The following is a 20,338-nucleotide window of genomic DNA, read 5'->3' as shown; positions in this document are numbered from 1 at the left end:
TCAGGAAGATTCCCTGGAGAGGGAAATGGCAACCCAATCCAGTATTCTTGCCTGGGAAATCCCATGGACAGAGGAGCCTGGCAGGCTACAGTCCATGGGGTCACAAAGAGTTGGACACGACTTAGTGACCAAACCACTACCACCATCACTGCTTTTGCGAGTACAAAGGCAGAGTTGAATCGAGTAGTTGCAACAGACTGTGTGGTCTACAAAGCCTAAAATATGTATGATCTGGCCCTTTACAGAAAAGGCTGGCTGTTCCATACTTCATCATGGCCATCTTTTAAGAAGATACTAATTATACTAGTCCCTGGAGAAGGAAACGGCAACCCACTCCAGTATTCTTGCCTGGAGAATCCCATGGACGCAGGAGCCTGGTGGGCTACAGTCCATGGGGTCGCAAAGAGTCAGACACGACTGAGCAAGCGACTTAATTATACTAGTACTTAACTTAATTATACTAGTACTGTTGAGCTAGAAGGGAAAGATTGTTGTTGTTCAGTCACTCAATTGTGTCCGAACCCTATGGACGGCAGTACACCAAGCTTTTCTGTCCTTCACCATCTCCCAGAGCTTGCTCAAACTCATATCCATTGAGTCGGTGATGCCATTCAACCATCTCATCCTCTGTCATCCCCTTCTCCTCCTGCCTTCAAACTTTCCCAGCATCAGGGTCTTTTCCAGTGAGTTGGCTCTTTGTATCAGATGGCCAAAGTATTGGAGCTTCAGCCTCAATATCAGTCCCTACAATGAATATTCAAGACTGATTTCCTTTAGGATTGACTGGTTTGATCTCCTTGCAGTCCAAGGGACTCTCAAGAGTTTTCTCCAACACCACAGTTCAAAAGGATCGATTATTTGGCACTTAGCCTTCTGTATGGTCCAGCTCTCACATCTGTACATGACTACTGTAAAAAAAATAACTTTGACTAGATGGACCTTTATCGGCAAGGTAATGTCCCTGCTTTTTAATATGCTGTCTAGATTTGTCATAGCTTTTCTTCCAAGGAGCAAGCGTCTTTTAATTTAATGGCTGCAGTCACCATCTGCAGTGATTTTGGAGCCCAAGAAAATAAAGTCTGTCATTGTTTCCCCATCTATTTGCCATGAAGTGATAGGACAGGATGCCATGATCTTAGTTTTTTGAATGTTGAGTTTTAAGCCAGCTTTTTCACTCTCCTGTTTCACCTTCATTGAGAGTCTCTTTAGTTCCTCTTTGTTTTCTGCCATCAGAGTGCTGTCATCTGCATATCTGAGGTTATTGATATTTCTCCCGACAATCTTGATTCCAGCTTGTGTTTCATGCAGATAGCAGAAGTTATTAGCCAGGCTGTCCACAAAATATTTTCCCCTCTTCCATCCTACCTGCTCTTCCTTCCACCCATGTTGGTGTCTGTTTCCTATCATTCATTTGAGTTTAATAGATGCCACACACCATGGAGACACACCTAAAGAATAAAATTTTGACCTGTCTGTCCCTTTCTGCCTAGATTTCTATAAAAATTCTAGGTATAGAGTGAATTTATTTAACAGCTGTTGTATTGATTAGTCTATGGGGCTGAGCCCATTAAATCCAGAATAGGAATCACAATTCAATGCAACAGGTGACTATTCTGATCATTAACAAGGGATAGAATTTCTTGAACCTGTACGATCATAGTGAACATGTTTTCTAATAGCATTTTCTTTAAAAGTGGAACAGGTTTTATTAGTATGTAGTTGCCTTTGTCCTGTAATGAACATTGTCAGAATGAAGTTTACTTTGCATCATATGAAGCAGTACCTTTCTGCTATTGAGATTCATTTAGTTAACCCTTAATATAGCCTACTGTTTTTCAGTTGATGGTACTATTGTGTATCATTAGAAGATTTTTAGCGAGTCTAAATGGTGAGTGTCTTTCTTTCCTACCAAGTATTATCCAAGAACCTCATGGGTTTGTAACTGAATGGAGATTAATGGCTTTAGTTGGCCAAGTGCATGTTGCTCCAGTCTGTGATTTGTGGTCTAGGGAACAACCACAGAGTGTGTCCTTTACAATTGATTGACCTTTGCACAGCCTATTTTGGGCCTTCTAAGAGGATCTTAGAGAAAAAACAATACCAGTTCTTACATATTGTTACTTGATCCTTTTAAAAATTTGTCCTGTGGTAATTTCAAAAGAAGTATTCTTTACATTAAGACTTAATACTTAAACTGCACTTTGAGACTCACTTATAATACTAAAAACTTCTGATGCTACCAAGAAATTGCAACATAATAAGTGTGGAAATTTTAGAATGTGTTAGCGTGCTTCAGGTATGCAAACCTTATCCCAGATCACACAGTTTCTTTGTCTGTAGCTGATGTTAGGGTTAATAGAAATAGAAAATCCAGTAAGAAGAAATAATTAGAGAAATGTTGTAAAATAATTTTCTGTAGGGAGCAAAAGGGTGCCCTGGTGATGGAGAACAGACACACCCCAAATGTTGCACAGTCTTGACTGGATATAGTTCATGTAATACAGAACATTAGAAAAAGCAGAGCTCTTGCCTAACAGAACTTTCAAACTGATGCTTTCAAACTCCTATTTTAATTGTGAAAATAGCCCTTGTTCTTAGCAAAACGAAAATGTGAATTGTACAGAAGTTTATAAATAAGAGACTTTTTCTACTACCCTGCTAGCCAGGAGTAGCCGTTGTTATATTTTGTCTGTTTCCAGAAATGTTTGTGTGTAGTATATATATTTTTTCTATAGATTGGCGATCATATTTTGAATCACTTTTCGCTCCATAATATACTTGGTCTTTTTTTTTTTTTTTTGATGGGGACTCATTTTTAAAGTCTTTATGGAATTTGTTACAATATTGTTTATATTTTATGTTTTGGTTTTTTATTTTTGTCCACAAGGTGTGTGGGATCTTAGCTCTCTGACCAGGGATTGAACCCACACCCTCATGTATTGGAAAGTGAAGTTTTAACTGCTGGACCATCAGGGAAGTCACTACTTGGTCAACTCTACTTCATTCTTTGCTACTGCTACAAAGTATTTTATTCAACCACTCCCCTTTCATATACTTGTTAACTATATTTGCTAATTCAAATAGTTCTGCAGTGGAACAAATCTTTGTAATATGTATCTGTGCAAGTGTAATCATAGGCTAAGTTCCTGAATAGACTTACAGAGTTAAAGACTATGTGTGTTTTAAATATGAACAATTACTGTCAAAATTTATGTTCAAACTGCTAAAAATTTTTGTAGCCCTAGTAACAGGGACTTAGAATTGCCATAGCTAGAGATCCTGAAACAGTATCATTTATCATCCTAGCTAACATATGTTGAACATTTCTGTGTGTCTGGTTCCCAGAGCTCTTCCCTGGTAGCCTAGCTGCTAAAGAATGCCCTTGCAATGCAGGAGACCCCTGTTCAATTCTTGGGTTGGGAAGATCCCCTGGAGAAGGGATAGGCTACCCTCTCCAGTATTCTTGGGCTTCCCTGGTGTCTCAGCTGGTAAAGAATCCATCTGCAATGTGGGAGACTGGGGTTCAATCCCTGGGTTGGGAAGATCCCGTAGAGAAGATCTTCCCCTGGAGATGTCCTGGAGAAGAGCTTCCTGGAGAACAGCTGCCCACTCCAGTATTCTGGCCTGGAGAATTCCATGAACTGTACAGTCCTTGTGGTGGCAAGGAGTGACTTTCATTTTCACTTTTTCATTAACTTATTAAATCCTTAAAATGACCCTATGAGGTAGGCACCACTTTTACAGAAAAGGAAACTAAAGCTGAGTCACACAGAGGAATTACTTACCTTTCCTGCCAAAAGTCATTTAAGGTAGTAGTGTTTGAGGATTCAAATGCCTGTCTGTTGATGCTCATAGAAGTGGAGTACAATCAGCTTGGATTGAGAAAGAGATGACAGTGAAGTGAGAGACAGACGTGTCATCAAATAAATAATGCAGATTTTATTCTTATGGGCAAAATGATACTGCGAAAAGCAAATGCACTGTTGAGCATTTAAAGAGGATGGGAGGATCTCTTGAATTTTTTTTATTTTTGGTAGCCACTGACCAGCGATATGGAGTGAAAAATGTGCTGGTTGGAAATGAAGTGAGGTTAGAAATAGACTGTGTATTTCTTTACTTTTTAAATGAGTTGGTTAATTAGAGCCTGATTTATTTAAAATAAGAAAAAAGAAAAAATCCAATGTTCTTGAAGGTCCTTTGCACTGTACAAGTTCCCCTTTCCTAGCGAAGGGTTTGTTTGTTTGTTTAGAAATTGAGATTGTCGGAGCAAAGTGGAAAACCAAGAAAAGAGGGTAAAGCTGCATTCAGTGTAGGTTGAAAGCAAAGGCAGACTGTCCATCCAGCAGGAAATTTTGTCCATGAATACACTCTTATTGATGCCTATCAAGCTACTAAGGAAATAGGATGCGTTGGATTAGAGATAATAAAATAATTAATGTTGAGATTTTCCCCCTCTAATTACCTTAGAAAGGAAGTAGCTGTTGCAAGTTAAAGGTTAATTGAGTCACTGAACAACATAATTTTTTAAATTATTGACTTTGGAAATTGAGCACTCTAAATATATTAATAGTAACAAATGATGTTTCACATAACATCTCACTGTTAGTCATGTAGAATCTTAGAGCTTGTAGGTGCTTTGAAAAGTCTAGTCTCACCTCTTAATTTGAACAGAAGAAAAATAAGACTCGAAGGTCTTCAAACTTAGCGGTAGGTGCTAATTGAATAAACCAACAAGTAAGTTCTTGAATCTCATCTTTGCATGGCCAGCCTATCTGGTCATTTTTCCACCATACCATCTCTCTGAATATAAGTGATATTTGCAGATAATCTCAGAAACCAATTATCAGCTTACAATTTAAGAACATAAAATGTTTATATCAATTCAATATCTAATAGATTATCTAATAGACCTTCTAAAGATAGACATGTAACTTAAATGCTTATTATGTTTGCAAGAGGAAACAAAACTGGATATTAATATGAATTATCCATTCTGTATGTGGAATAAAAAGAACATTTAATGTGATTGCTACAACTTGTATTCACATAGGACAATCTTCTCTAAGTGTCTTTAAGAGTTACCTACTATCTGTTTTAAAAGAGAGGGGGAAAGCAGTGTTTTTAGATAATAGAATGAAGGCAATATTTTTGCTTATTTTCCATTAGAAAACTTCTAATGGAATCAGTGAAGTAGGTAGCCAAAAGTAGGGTTACATGTATATCATTTAGGGATGCTTTGTTTATAATTTCAGTGTCTACAGGTGGTCAGTGCCATGGGCTCATCTTCAGCAGCTCTTGAGAAGTCTCCATGAAGACAGACTGTAACATGCAGTGTATAACAGACAGGATAACAGGTTAGGGAAAAGCTTCTTAGTGTTGTCTGCATGCACAGATATAAAGACAGATGAGGTGTTGACAGAGGAGCAAAAGAGTTCCCACGGAAAGCCTGGAGAGAAGGTTCAGAGGTAGCCCGGTTAAAACATCAGACCTTAGAATAATATCAGAAATGTTGAATGTAGCAAAAAGTAGCACTCAGGTTTAGGGAAAGGTGAACTCATTTTCATCCACTAATCATATTTGAGCCTCTTACAGTGAAGTGGTGAAGAGTGGAAGAGCAGCTTTGCACTCAATGTGTATTGCTTGTGATTAATCTGAAGTCTCGTTTTAGGAAAAGAAGTTGTCCCGATTCTTCTCACTGCCTCTGAATTTCCAGCAGGAAGACCTTTAGCAACTCATCTGTACTCCCTTTGCCTCTCTTTTCTCTTTAGCAAAATGAGTGTGATGACAGCTACCTCACGGGGTAGATTAAATGAAGATTGCAGTGCTTAGCACAGTGTTTGATGCATGGGAAGAAGCTCTGTATGTGTTAGGATATTGCTGCTGCTTCCGTTACAAATACAGTGATACAGTTTGTACAGGCTTGTGTATTTTTCCACTTGTTTCTCTAGAACAAGTATACAGAACCAAAACAGATGGCTCAAAGAATAATATGTGTTAGAGGTTGGTAGTGCATAAGACTCAGTTTCCTTCCAGGAATATTATACAAGTTACCTTTCCATCAGTGATCCCTTTCATGGACTTAGGGGAAAGTACCCCCCTTGGCAAGTCTTCACATCCAGTGCTCTTTAGGAGACCTCAGAGAAAAATTAAATTCAGCTCCTTCTGGCCAGTCTCTCTGTATCACTGGAGATTCCAGCAGCCACACAAAGGAGGGGGAGATTTGGTTCACAGGTATGAGTTTGTCTTGGCTACTGTAGCACACACACGTCTGTAGAGCACCAGGGAATTACACAGGGGAAACTGAAGATGCATTGCTAACATGAAGGACTCTGAGGATCACCCTGCTGGGGATATAGTGATAACACTTTGTATTTTTACGAGAAGCTTTCACATCCATTAGCTCATTTGATTTTCTCAGCACTGAGGCATGTAAAATAAAATGAAGCTTTCTTCCCCTAATTTTGACTGCAGAATCTAGATCTGCTCTTAATCCATTTACATTATTTTAAAAGCATTTTCAAAGTATAGAGAGTTTTCTCTGTGTATTAATCTTAAGCTTCTAAAATGATCTCTCTTCTGTAACCATGAATGTTAAACCTACAACAGTCTGTCATGGGGCCCCAGACGTGGGACGTGATTTTGTTGTAGTTTTGGAAATTTGCCCTAGTTTTAGGCAATAGAAAGATCTGGCGCCTTCTATTTCATTTTATAGGTTCAAATACCATTGAATATCACTGTGGGTTTTGGCTTGCTGAATACCTTGGTAGCAGTAGGGTTTTGCTAACGTTAATACATGATTTTAAGAGGAGAGAAGGGTTCAGCATTTATACTCCCATTGTAGCTGTTTTATTAACATGTTAAATAATAATCAGGGGCTGTTCTAAAAACTCATCAAATTTCCTTAGCTTTTAAAAGCCATGAAAGTGAAACCCAGTCCAACTTCAAAGCCTCTGCTATAGCCTTTGTCCCCGTCATCTGGCTTGTTCAATCTCCAGATGAAATTCATGCAACTCCCCGAGTTTGGATATCAGTTACTACCAGCCTTTAAGGCACCGTGAGCAACAGTTACTTTGCCCCTTTCTTGTGACTACTTAAGGAAGAGTTTTGAAATTGTTTCTTTTATCTCACCAGAGTAGACCTGCCTAGAAAGATTTGTTTAGAGAAAGTTTGTTTCTTTTCTTTTAAGTAAAGTATAGGACTGAAATTAATAGCCCTACCTTGAAGCCATTATTCCAAGGATGGGAATCCAGACACAGTAAGCAGTAGTAGCCACTCCATTGTCCGGTACAGATCTGTGTGCCTAGAACAGCACTTCTCCATGGACACAAGAGGTATCAGGTGTACTAAGGTGCTCTCTGAATGTGAGGCTAGAGAAGAGCTGGAATTGTCCCCTTCAGGTTTGTTTTGTCACACAAATGACTTAAACTCATACAGGTTTGCATGGAAATCTGTCACCACAAGGCCATCTTCAAGTGGACTTGAGGCTCTGAAGGGACAGAAGCTACAGTCACCTGATTTGGGGGGAAGGTGTGGGCTCAGGTTGACAAAGATCTTCCATCCACAGAAGCCCTAGGGACTCTGGTGCTGACTTCAAGTTACCCTGGTTTGTAAGATGCAACGATTTAGGAATCGGTTCCTGAATTCCTTGGGTTTCAGTTCTCTTCAGCTCAGATATTTTCTTCCATTACATTTTCTCAAACTCACAAGCTGTCATGGCATAAGGGCTGGACCTGGGACAAATGTGTGTTCATTTGTTGCTTTCCACCCGATGTTGGGCTTTATTTTACCTCCTCATCTGAAGCAGTACCTAGTTTTGGTCACATCAAATGAGACCCTTCTTCAAAATATTTACTGTCTACTGGAGCCTGAATAAACCAACTGCAAAAGTCTAGTTAACAACTGGCCAAATCCCACGGTCATTTTTAAAGACAACATCCCCTCTTTTGTGAGTTTCATCCAGACGTGTAATCTGGCAGTAGTGTCTTTAGCGCCACACAGAACCTAGAGGTCCTTTGTCCTTGCAACAAACACAGTCCCCTTCCCAACGTTCCTGCTCCCTTGAAGGAAAACAGCATCATCTTAACTGCGTGTGGCTAAGTTCTCATTTCATCTCCCCTTGCTCCCTGGTTCAGAAAACGTACCTTTGTCACACCTAATTCTGACCTCAGCACTATCTGTGGAGATTGAATCAGGAGTACCACCTTGGTCAAAGGGACAGTCTGGTGATCTAAAGCCAACATTAAGAGACAGATATCTTACATCTCCATGTCTTCTAATGGTTTGTGTGGGCCATTGTCTGGAGGCTCTGGAAGTCAGATGTTTTTGTGACCATTGTGTATATCAGGTGGTATATCACTTTTTTTTTTTTTTCCTGTCTCTTTAGGACCAGGAAGAAAACAAGGGAGCAACAAGTTGGCCTGAGTTCTACATTGATCAGCTCAATTCCATGGCTGCTGTAGGTATCCTTTCTGTTCTCTGACGCAGTTTGAAATGCAAGTTTAGTACAAAGCATGAAGTTGCATAATAAATTCACTTAAGTAAGAACTACCAAATATCATTCTCTCTCCAAAGTCCATTCCAAATGTTCAGCGTTGGGGGAGAAAGGGGAGGCAGGAGTGATACTTGGCAAAATGATTATTTTTCAGTATGTTTTATGTAAAATCAGCACATACTAAAATATAAATGAGTTTAATGTTATTGGAGGAAATGTAATCATAAATCTGGCTTCTGTTCAGCTTTAACTTGCAACTGGTCTTATCAATCATGTGGAACTTGGATAGGGCAACACTATTCTAAATGCTAATACCATTTAGAAATAGTACAATGAAACTGTCCCTTCACTGTTCTCCTCCCCCTCCCCTGTTTGTTTTTTTTTAAACTGAGGGTTTTCTTGGGTTCTTGGTCTTATAGGGTACCAAAATATTCTTTTACTCATATAAATAATAAAAAAAATTCATGAAATAGGTGGTTTAATGAAAAGGCATAATAGTAATAATGCTGAGATGTCCTTGGGAGATCCTTGGTAGGTGGATTTTTGATTTAGTAATTGCTAAAAAGGTGTTCTCAATGTCTAAAATGCACATTCCAGTCACATGGATATCTCTGTGATGTCAGAGTTTTGCACTGCTTGAGGGATCCAGCAAAGATACATAGCAGAAAGCACATCATCAGCATTTGAGTCTTAATAGCTTGAATCCTGTCCATGTGGATAAAAGTTGGAGGTTTCCCACAGCAGAGCAGTCTTTGCCTCTGTGGGCACACTTCTGTATCTGTCAGGTTCAACTCTGAGTTTACTCCATTCAAGCAGCTGACAACTTCCATGGTATTTTCTCTCTCTCTCCCTTTCCTCCTGTCCCCAGGGTCCTTGGGGAGAATTCATTTCTTATCATTTAGAGCAAACATTCTAGATTGTCTAATATTTTGCTGCTGCTAAAAAAGTTAAAAACTGACTAGAATATGTGAATCATTCACACTTCTGCTAAACTTTCAGAGGCCTTGACTTTTTGTAACTTCCTCTTTTCTAGCTTTTCTTTTGATGAGGCTTCTTCTGCTGTCACACCATGAATAAAATAAACAGCCTGGCACATGTGAACAGAGCTGTATAAATTATAGTAGAAACTGCATAAGCTTTTTGCCCCAAGGGTTTCTCTAAAAGCACAGCAGAAAAGAACAGAAAGTAACCACTAAATCCTTCTACCAGGCATCCGACACAATGATGAGAAAAGGGTGATCTCAGCGTTCATATGAATGTGTTAACAGAACATGAGGCTTGTGAGGGCCTTGGGGGATTTTCTCTCCATCCGCCTGAGCAATAATAATACAGAGCTATTTGCATTTCCTGCACGTAAAGGTTATTTCTGAAATCTTGTTCTTAGCTGTTAGGGGGGAGAAAGAGCTGTCAGGCAGGCTGTCTCTCTTTCTGATTAAGTCAGCCTTATTTGATGTCTAACATGGAAAGTTGCTCCTTTGTTAATGTATTCACTTCTATGAGCGGAGAAGTATGAAATAACTGGGTTTTTTCCTTTCTTCAAATTTTAGGGCAGTTCAGTTAATCTGTCCTTTAGTGACTTTCTCCATGCCTTGTCTTGAGTTGGCCTGGCTTGTTTCCTGTACTAGAAGGTCCCCGATGTGCCAGTTTGTAGCACTTCTTCAAGAGCCTCCCTTTTCCTTCATCCAAATCCTTGGACTACCTTTTGCTACATTCACACATCATCTACATTTCAATTATACTTGCTTCCTAGTCTAACGCCCTCTCCAAGAGTATCTCCAGGCCCTTAAATATTAGTGACTTTGCTCTTCTTTATGGACATGAGTGTGAACAAACTCTGAGAGACAGTGAAGGACAGAAGAGCCTGGCAGGCTCCATGGGGGGTTGCAAAGAGTCGGACTTAGCGACTAAACAACGACAAATGCATTAAACACCAAGCAAAGCTTTCTTCTGCTCCTTGAAGGACAAAGCTAGCATCTTTTCAGGGATAAGGGTAAAGGCATTATAACAATTGATGAAATAATCAGGCCTTAAGACTTCTGCATCTATAAAGGAGCAAGGAGGTCTGATGAGACCAGAAACCCTTTGCTGAGTTTTCTGTTTTTCTCACCCTATTAAGTGGCCACCGCCTCCTTAGAGGTCTTACTAACCTCTCTGGAGAATTCCTGACAACGGAAATTCTGAGACATCATCCCTGGGGACTTGGAAAGGCACATGACTCTTCCTGGTCCTTTCCTGGCTGGGCAGCTAAGCTCTCTGGCTCTGCTTTGGGAGTTGTGGAAGGGGTGTTTATCCACATCATCATCGTCCATTGTCTTCAGCACCAGCAGCAGCTGTTGCTATTTAGTGTGTGCCATGTGACAGGCAGACTAACAGGCACTTTACATGCTGTTTTAAATCCTTACAAGCACCCTCTGCTCTAAGTGCTACTTATAGATAAGGAGTCTGAGACTCAGAAAGGTTACCTTGCCCAAGGTCATCTCATTTGGAAGTGGTAGAGCTGGAATTTAAGTCTATCAGTCAAGCCTATCAGCTCAAAGACTCCATTCCAGCTTGCCTCTCACTAGCTAGTTTTTTAAAATCCTTTATCACTGTGGAAATCCCACGCCCCACCTCCCAGCTTTTCTGAGGTGGGACAGGCATCTGCAGAGTCTGATAAACAGTCCAAGTTGAGAACCGCAGCACTTACTGGTCTGTGAAGCCCTTTGTGGAACAAGTGCAGTTACTTTATGGAAGCCTCGTAACAAGAATTCTTTGTTCTTTAAAGGACCCCTGAGTGATCTGTTGGCTTTTAAAGAGTGAAAAACAGTTTAATAAAAGGAGAGCGTGTTCCAGAAGGGCCTGGACTTTCTTGGTGTGTGGCTTCTGTGTGCATTCTCAGGGAGCAAGGATGTGAGGTGATGAAGTTCTATGTGCTTAGCAGGTTGGCTTATTGATTTCACACCAGTGAAATGTTTCAAAAAGAAGCTTACTTCCAGACTTTCCCAGCCAGGGATGGTTTCTGTGCCTGGTTTGTACATCTTTCTCCACCTTGCATGTTCCAGTGTAAACCTCAGCCGCTTTGACTGGAGGAGCGTCTGCGAGGACGCACCCTGTCGTTTGCCCGCTCCTCAAATGAGCAGTGATTTAGTAAGTGGTTTGCACACCCACAGAGGCCACCACAGCCCTGTCCAGTGTATGCCAAGGTGCATCCTGGCTGTTTGGCATAGCAGTCATCTTAGGAAATGTAAGCCTATCCTCCTTTTCTATGGAAAACTGCAAATTTAGACTTCATAATGTGAAGCTTGAAAACTTGAGACTTCATATAAATTATTTTATTTTGAAAAGTCACTTTAGAGTATCAGGTTCATCTACATAGAATCAATTTTCTCAATACAATAAACAATCTTAGATTCAACTCTAATTGTACTACGCACAGAAAAGAGGATAATGTCTTCTGTTTTGAGAGGAAAGTAATAGTTCTTATATTGGGAAAGGAAATTCTAATTTAAATTTCTTTTCATGAAACTCCCAACTCCTCTAGGGAGAGACTTAATGTAGTCTGCCTTTATTTGGAAGTTCCCCCTTCCCTAAGATTGTTAAAAGGATAAATATGTGCATCATTATATGGTATTAATGAACCACAATAAGAAATGTATTTAGTCTTTAATTTGGGAGGTTTGGGTGACTAAGCTTAGGAACAAGAAATGATGTTCATAAAAGTCTTGATCCTGGATTGTGAATTCAAAGTGATTGCTTGAGAGTCTAAACAAATTCAGCTGTGCCACAGGAGATTAAACATACTTGGCTAGATTTGTGCTAAATTTTCCAGGATATGGGTCTCACAGAGCCATGAAGAAATCCATTGGCTATTTGCACACACAACCTCTTCCCCTGCCATCCTCTGGTGACAGCTGTCAGGGCACATCTCTAACAAGGGAACAGCTTTAGCAGAAATAATTCAAGTATACAAAACAAGACTTTACTGATTTTTATTTCAGTTGCTATGAATGATACTGATATATGTTTGCTTTGAGCTTTAACCCCCTAAGTGTGAAGTCAAATTTAGGTTTTAGTTAACAGTTACTTAATGCTTGTACTGTTAACATGAAAAAATTAAGTAAAGTCACCCCTTGATGATGTGTGGTCCTGAAAGAAAGGGAGAGACTGTACCATTGAGACATAGGAATAAGAGCCAAATGTTTTCTTCAATATCCCAGTCTGTTTCCCAACCATGCATTTTATCAGAATAGGTAACAGGTAAAAACACTGAGACTGGACAAGCACATGTTAAAAGTAGGAAGAAGGCAAGGGACCTGTGGTTCTGTGGCTGGAGGTACCTAGGGCCTTAAGCCTTGGGATACTTATAGTACCAAGCTTCCCTGGTGGCTCAGTGATAAAGAATTCACCTGCCAGTGCAGAAGGTGCAGGTTCAATACCTGGGTCAGGAAGATCCCCTGGAGGAGGAAATGGCATCTCACTCCAGTATTCGTGCCTGGAGAATTCCATGGACAGAGGAGCCTGCTGGGCTACAGTCCATAGGGTTGCAAAGAATTGGACACCACTTAGTGACTCAACAACAATGACTTTTAGTACACGTAGGTGACCATGAGGTAAAAGGAATGAAAACAACTTTTTAACAAGTCTGTGAATCTTACTAGCATTCATGACTTTGTGATACCAACCGAGATCTGCTTCCTAGGGTCTTCCTCTTTGAAGTGAGGTCTACAGACTGCAGCATCAGCTCCGTCAGGAGCTCAGCATCTTTGGCTTCACCTCATATATGCCAAATCAGGACCCACATTTAGCTTCCCCAGGAAATTTGTATCCTTGTTAAAGTTTGAAAAGTACTGCTCTAGTCCTGGGTAGGAAGAGAACACACACACACACACACACACACACACACACACACACACACTCTCTCTCTCTCTCTCTCTCTCTCTCTCTCTCTCCTGATTTCCAAATGATGTTGAATCATTTCTAAAACTTAAGCATTTACTCTGAAGGAATTGTCTATCTTTGTGTCAAGTCGAATTTAATCATTCTTCTTAAAAATAATTTGATGTAACAGAAAGTGTAAAAGATTATACTGTTTGGCTGAGGAATGAGAGATAGCATGGGAAGATTACTGCCTGCCTCTGTTTGATAATGTGATAGTATCATTTCATTGTCAGAATGTTATATTTAACTACAAGTCTAATCTTTCTATCGAGTATAAATAGTAATAGCTTCATCAGAGTATAGTCATAGAATAGTTAGTTATATACGTGTTTGGAAAGCTTAATCCCTACTAAGATTTCTCAACAGTTTCTTTTTTTTATTTTTTTTTATTTTTATTTTTTAAATTTTAAAATCTTTAATTCTTACATGTGTTCCCAAACATGGACCCCCCTCCCACCTCCCTCCCCATAACATCTCTGTGGGTCATCCCCATGCACCAGCTCCAAGCATGCTGTATCCTGCGTCAGACATAGACTGGCGATTCAATTCTTACATGATAGTATACATGATAGAATGCCATTCTCCCAAATCATCCCACCCTCTCCCTCTCCCTCTGAGTCCAAAAGTCCGTTATACACAGCTGTGTCTTTTTTCCTGTCTCAATAGTTTCTTAAAACTTTATTTAAAAATTCAAAAGAACTAACTTATAATAGAGAGAATGATTTTGTGGAATTCTTGGTGCTTTTGCTCTACATGCTGGCTTATAGTAAATCTTAGTTATAGTCTCATTTGACTGTTTGTATTAAAAGTGATAGTAGCATGTACTCTGTGGGCTTGTTTTGCTTGTGCCATAATTAAAACATATAATTTAAAGAAGTTACTTTATAATTTTCTTTGCATAGAGAAAATCTCTGCTGGCTTTAGAGAAAGAAGAGGAGGAAGAGAGAAGTAAAACGATAGAGAGTTTGAAGACAGCACTAAGGACGAAACCAATGAGGTAATGTTTTACTAGGCAGCATGTACTACTTGTCTCTTTTCTTTTTCTTCTTTTCTACTTTCTTCCTCTTTTCTTTTTTCCCTTCCTTTTTCTTAATTTTTCTGTAATAGCCAAACTTTTGGGGTAGTCTTAAAATAAAACCATGTAATTAAACCATGGATGAAAGACCTTACACATTGAACATTCACTAAATTGTTTTTCTTCAACTAAAAAAGATGTAGACAGGCATGAAGATGGCTAAAGGTAAAAGTGGCAGACTGACAAGTGTTGGTACAGATGTGGAGAAATTGTGACCTCGTTCATTGATGGTGGGGATATAGAATGGTGCAACCACGTTAGAAAACAGCTAGACAGTTCCTCGGAATATTAAACATTATGTTGCCATATGAACCAAACAGCATTGCTCCTTCTTGATATATAGCCAAGGGAAGTAAAAATATGTCCCCTAAAACCTTATATGTGAATTTCAGCATTGTTTATAATAGCTAGAAAGCTATCCAAATTCTATCAACTGATGAATTCATGAGTAAAATGTGATATATCTGTGTAATGGAATACTTTTCAGCCATAAAAAGTAGTGGAGTACTGATGCATCCTACAAAATGGATGGGCCTTGAAAATATTTATGCAAAGTGAAAGAAGCCAGACACAAAAGACCACATATTGTATAATTCCATTCATATGAAATATCCCAAAAAGGCCAATCCATAGAGACAAAAAGATAAGTGGTTGCCTGGGGTTAGGGAGAGAGGGAAATGTTCTTCTAGGGTTGATTAGGAAGGGGTAATGGTTTTCTTGGGGTAATTAAAATGTTCCAAAATCAGATAATGAACATGATTGTACAACCCTGTGAATATATTAAAAATCACTGAATTATAATTTTAAAAGTATGGATTTTATGGCATGTGAGTTATTGCTTAGTAAAACTGTTATAAAAGATGGATTATCATCTACTGTATGCCTCCCACACCTTTATTAACGCCATTAAGGTTTGGTAGGATATGAGGTGTTACAGGGGCATTTCATTAGAATAAGATCTAGCTCTTGGCTAGATCTTGGTCACACGGTTGGATGAAATGACTGGAAAATAAAGATTCCCTATATTTGACTACAAAATGATAAGAAAAATCTTCTGATTTCTCAAAAGTTATATACAGTTGTATGACAGAAGTTTTCTAGCCTACCCTAACTGTTTTCCTCTGTATATGTGTTCTGAATGTTAGTGGATGCCCAAGGCTAAATAAGTTTGGAAATTTCTGGAGTAATCTAGGTTTTGTTACTTTGAACTTTTCAAAAGGCTTAACCTGCAGATGTACATTGTGAATTATTCTCATTGACTGACTTTAAACAAGTGTTATAAATATAAAAATGTTAGTATATAGTAATCAAGTATTGCTTTTATTTGTTTTATATATTGGGATTCCATATAGCATGTCATACAAAAGGAGGGCTTTGCTGTGAAACCTTAGGAAAATAGATTATCATTTGGCAAGTAAATATCCTGGAGTTTAGGGATGCTTTTTGACTTTCATTGGTGTGGAGCATGGTTGAGTCAGTGGTCAACCCTTAAACGTGCCTGGAGACTGGATGCTATCCTAACACAGGATCAGCAGGTGACTTTAACCTAAGGCAGATATCTGAGTGTCTTCTTGTTCCTCGTTTCCTATGGTTATAAGGTCTGTTAATTGGTTGTTTATATCAACTAAGATCTTTTCTAACTCAAATGGAGATTTTTTTCACACTTCTGGTTAGACCTGACCATTGGGTCTGTGCCAAGGAAAAGGCCTCCAATTAAGAAGACTTCATCAATGTAAGCCTTCTGTTACTTTAGGAACTACATCTTCTTACTTTCTCCTGACCACCACCCCCCTAAACTTTTCTCTTAAGGGCTATTAAAGAATTCCAAAGAGACTTAAGTCTGATGCACTTTAACCTTCTTCTCATGACAGGTTTGTAACCAGATTCATTGACTTGGATGGCCTGTCTTGTATTCTCAACTTTCTAAAGACCATGGACTATGAGACCTCAGAGTCTCGAATACATACCTCTCTCATTGGATGTATAAAGGCGCTAATGAACAACTCTCAAGGTCGGGCTCATGTCCTGGCGCATTCTGAGAGTATTAATGTTATTGCTCAGAGTCTGAGCACAGAGAACATTAAGACGAAGGTGGCCGTGCTGGAAATCTTGGGCGCTGTGTGCCTGGTTCCCGGGGGCCACAAGAAGGTTCTGCAGGCCATGCTGCACTACCAGAAGTATGCCAGCGAGAGAACCCGCTTTCAGGTGGGTGCTGCCATGCCACATCTTCATTCCTGCCTCATGACAGGTGCCTTCCCTGGCCTGTGGGTGGTGGTGGGGGGGAGGGTGCCTAACTTGAAATTTCCCCCTGTAGTGAGCATTCATATGTGGCTTCAAGTATTTCCCTCCTCTTGGGTAAAGAGTAAAATATTCTTTCTGTAGTTGGTCATATGGGGTTGTGGATTTCCAGTAGTCCTCCCCTCTTACCTGCAGTTTTACTTTCCACAGTGCTAATGACCCGTGATCAACTGCTGTTTGAAAGTATTAAATGGAAACTTCTAGAAATAAACAATTCATAAGTTTTAAATTGTGCAGCTGTTGTGAGTAATGTGATGAAATCTCATGCCATCCTGCTCCGTCCCTTCCAGGATGTGAATCATCCCTTTGCCTAGAATATGCACAATTTATACACCACCCAGCTGTTAATGGAGGAAAAAAACAAAGTCTATATAGGAGTATATGTAGGGTTCAGCACTACCCACGGCTTCAGACATCCAATGGGGATGTTAGAACACATCCCTTGTGGAGAAGGGAAGAATGTTGCACTGAATTTAAAAATGTAGCCCTCCTTCCTTTCAACACATTATATAATACACTTTTCAATCCACTAAATGGGTGTTCTCTGAAAATTTAACAGATTATCAGTCTTGATTTAGGATCAATATAAACACTGAAATTATGTCACCACGTTTTTTTATACTCAGAAAAAGCAAGTTAAATTAACGAAGCACAACCTTTTGTGTTAATACTTTGTATACATGTATGTATAAAAATATATGATGTAAGAATTTTGAAAGTAGAGTTTTTAGGACTAATCTTAAGAAAAAAAGATAGCTTTCTATGGATCGATGTAATTTTGACTCAACATAAGGTTTTAAAAATTAATTTCTGAGTATTAAAAAATTAATAAAATGAGTGTAAGGTAGTAACTATTCAGTCCTTTGTTTTCACATTTGTATCTTTGGTAGACGTTAATTAATGACTTGGACAAGAGCACGGGGCGGTATCGAGATGAAGTGAGTCTTAAGACTGCCATCATGTCCTTCATTAATGCAGTGCTAAGCCAAGGCGCAGGAGTGGTAAGAGTCTTCTGTGTCACAATCTAAAACATATTCTTAAAGAACAATTAAAAAAAAAACTTACAAGTATGTTCTCTAAAGAGCTTAAAAATGTATTCCATCACCCTTCTACTTTCAGGAAAGTTTGGACTTTAGACTTCATCTTCGCTATGAATTTCTGATGTTGGGAATTCAGCCTGTAATAGATAAATTAAGGGAACATGAAAATTCAACATTAGATAGGTAAGTCACACTGTTACAACAGGAGACAGTTCATGTGTTTTCCATCTGTGTAGTGCCAGTCTGAACTACTTGTGACCTAAGGAAGCTGAACCAGAATGTTAGACCAGGTAATGACGTTTTTATTAGTAAGACTTTCTGCATGAAAGAAGCAGCGGATTGTGTAGAGAACTTAGTGCAGGTTTTGAGATTAAATGGGAATCCATATCCTAGTGCTGCTGCCTACTTGCTATGTGTTCTGATCAAGGTACTTAATTTTTGTGAACCTTACTGTTTCTATATCTGAAGAAATAGTGATGATGATGATGACATTATCTTCAAGGGCTCTTCTGAAATGTTCCTGTAAAACATGTGGAACCACATGGCATCTTTGATAGACAACCTGTGAATGTTAATATCCACTTCCCTGTTCATTTGCTTGTCTGCAAATTTTACGATTTCTAACATACCCTACACGTTTTCAGATCTTTCCTGCTACCACTCTTCTCCCTCATTCATGCACGCCACCATGCTTCTTTGCTTAATAGGCTATGATCATGTAGATTTGCCGCAGGGCATTTGCACCTGCTGTTTCCTCAGCATCAAAACGTTGTCCCACAGATGTCCAAATTGCTTGTTCCTGCGCAGCGAGATCTTTTCCAGTCGCTGTGCTCACATTCTTTACCTTACCGCACCTCCAGTATTCTCCACTCCCTTTACCTGCTTGTATATGTCTCCACAGAACGAATCATTCCCAGTATCAATAGTTAAGGGCTCAGTAAATATTCGTATGAGTAAGTGAAAGGCATGACCATTGCTTTGTGATCTTTAATTCAGTGGTCAAGCAAGTTACTTATACGGACTTACTTTTCCATGAAGAGGTTCTGTGAGCAGAATCTGGACTTGGTTGCTTTTGGATTGTAAACTTTTATGAATTGTCTTCTACATGCCAGGCCTCCTAGGCTTTTAGATATGTCTCTTGTAACGATCTCATTTCAGATACATGATGTCTTTTTTCCTTAGCACATAGTTAAGGGAAGGCATTCTAATTCTGTTGTGATACTTCTTTTAGAGATATCTCTGAAATTTTAGGAAAGGTCTTAGTATTTATGTCCTGATTCCTATGTACCTGTGTTTATAGGATGTTCTACTTTTAGTACACTGTCTGTCTTTCAGGCATTTAGATTTTTTTGAAATGCTCCGAAATGAAGATGAGCTAGAATTTGCCAAAAGATTTGAACTGGTACGTATACTTACAATTATTCTGTTTTGACTCAGCAGCTCACAAATTTCCCTGTTGTAATGTGTCATAGAGTTGTGTAATGTAAGAGCAAAATCTCATTTCTGTTTTGCTACCTAAGTGGCAGGATTAGGTTCTGTTTGCCTTGGATTTGCTTACCTTACCCTGTAGGAATTGAAGAACCTGAATGCTTGATTCAGATTTCTTTTGTATATGAAACAGGTTCACATAGACACAAAAAGTGCTACTCAGATGTTTGAGCTGACCAGGAAGAGGCTCACCCACAGTGAAGCTTACCCTCACTTCATGTCCATCTTGCACCACTGCCTCCAAATGCCTTGTGAGTGTGTTTGTGATTTACATTGTTTGTGAATGTTGGGACATCATTCAGAGGTCTCTGTCATCTGAACAGTGGAGCTTAGGTTGGGTGCACACCAGGGTTTCCAAACCTTGGTTTTGTGACAGCCCAGTGTGTCTGCGAGCTTCCCTGGTGGCTCAGGGGTAAAGAACTGGTCTACCGATGCAGGAGACACAAGTTCGATCCCTGGATCAGAAGATCCCTGGAGAGGGAAATGGCAACCCATTCCAGTATTCTTGCCTGGGAATTCTCATGGACAGAGGAACCTGGTGGGCTACAGTCCATGGGGTCTCAGAGTCGGACATGACTTAGTGACTAAACAACAACAGCAAAGTTGTTGCACAGTTTAAGGGGTGTTGTAAAGCTCTCAGAATAAAATGAATTATACCTCACTTTGAATTTAAAAATTAATATATGCCTTACAACACATGTAGAAGGGGATAAAAATACCTCTCAATCATGTAAATGATCAATGATCACTGAGTGTCAGATTCCAGATATTTGGGAAGGGTAGTAAACATCTGTCTGGTTCTGTGACTCTGGTGGGTGCCCCTGTTGAAAAATATTCATTAAAGTTTTGAAACCACTTGAAGTATTTCCACTGTTCTTTTCTTTTTTAGACAAGAGAAGTGGCAACACAGTTCAGTACTGGCTACTGCTAGATAGAATTATACAGCAGATAGTTATTCAGAATGACAAAGGTCAAGACCCTGACTCCACACCTTTGGAAAACTTTAATATCAAGAATGTCGTCAGGATG

General features: G+C 39.3%; 1 protein-coding gene across 1 annotated transcript in view; it reads left to right on the top strand.

Moving 5' to 3' along the window:
- DAAM1 (dishevelled associated activator of morphogenesis 1) overlaps positions 1 to 20,338 on the top strand; it is a 178,461-nt gene that overhangs the window by 113,668 nt on the left and 44,455 nt on the right. The window contains exons 4-11 of the mRNA XM_068963191.1: positions 8,384 to 8,455; positions 14,311 to 14,405; positions 16,355 to 16,688; positions 17,672 to 17,782; positions 17,901 to 18,004; positions 19,157 to 19,223; positions 19,443 to 19,560; positions 20,199 to 20,337. Of these exons, the coding sequence (XP_068819292.1) occupies positions 8,384 to 8,455; positions 14,311 to 14,405; positions 16,355 to 16,688; positions 17,672 to 17,782; positions 17,901 to 18,004; positions 19,157 to 19,223; positions 19,443 to 19,560; positions 20,199 to 20,337 (1,040 nt within the window). The remainder of the gene's footprint in view (positions 1 to 8,383; positions 8,456 to 14,310; positions 14,406 to 16,354; positions 16,689 to 17,671; positions 17,783 to 17,900; positions 18,005 to 19,156; positions 19,224 to 19,442; positions 19,561 to 20,198; position 20,338) is intronic.

Source organism: Capricornis sumatraensis, chromosome 2 (genome assembly GCF_032405125.1).
Source record: "Capricornis sumatraensis isolate serow.1 chromosome 2, serow.2, whole genome shotgun sequence".
Classification (NCBI taxonomy): domain Eukaryota; kingdom Metazoa; phylum Chordata; class Mammalia; order Artiodactyla; family Bovidae; genus Capricornis; species Capricornis sumatraensis.
This window is presented reverse-complemented; position numbering and strand designations above follow the sequence as displayed.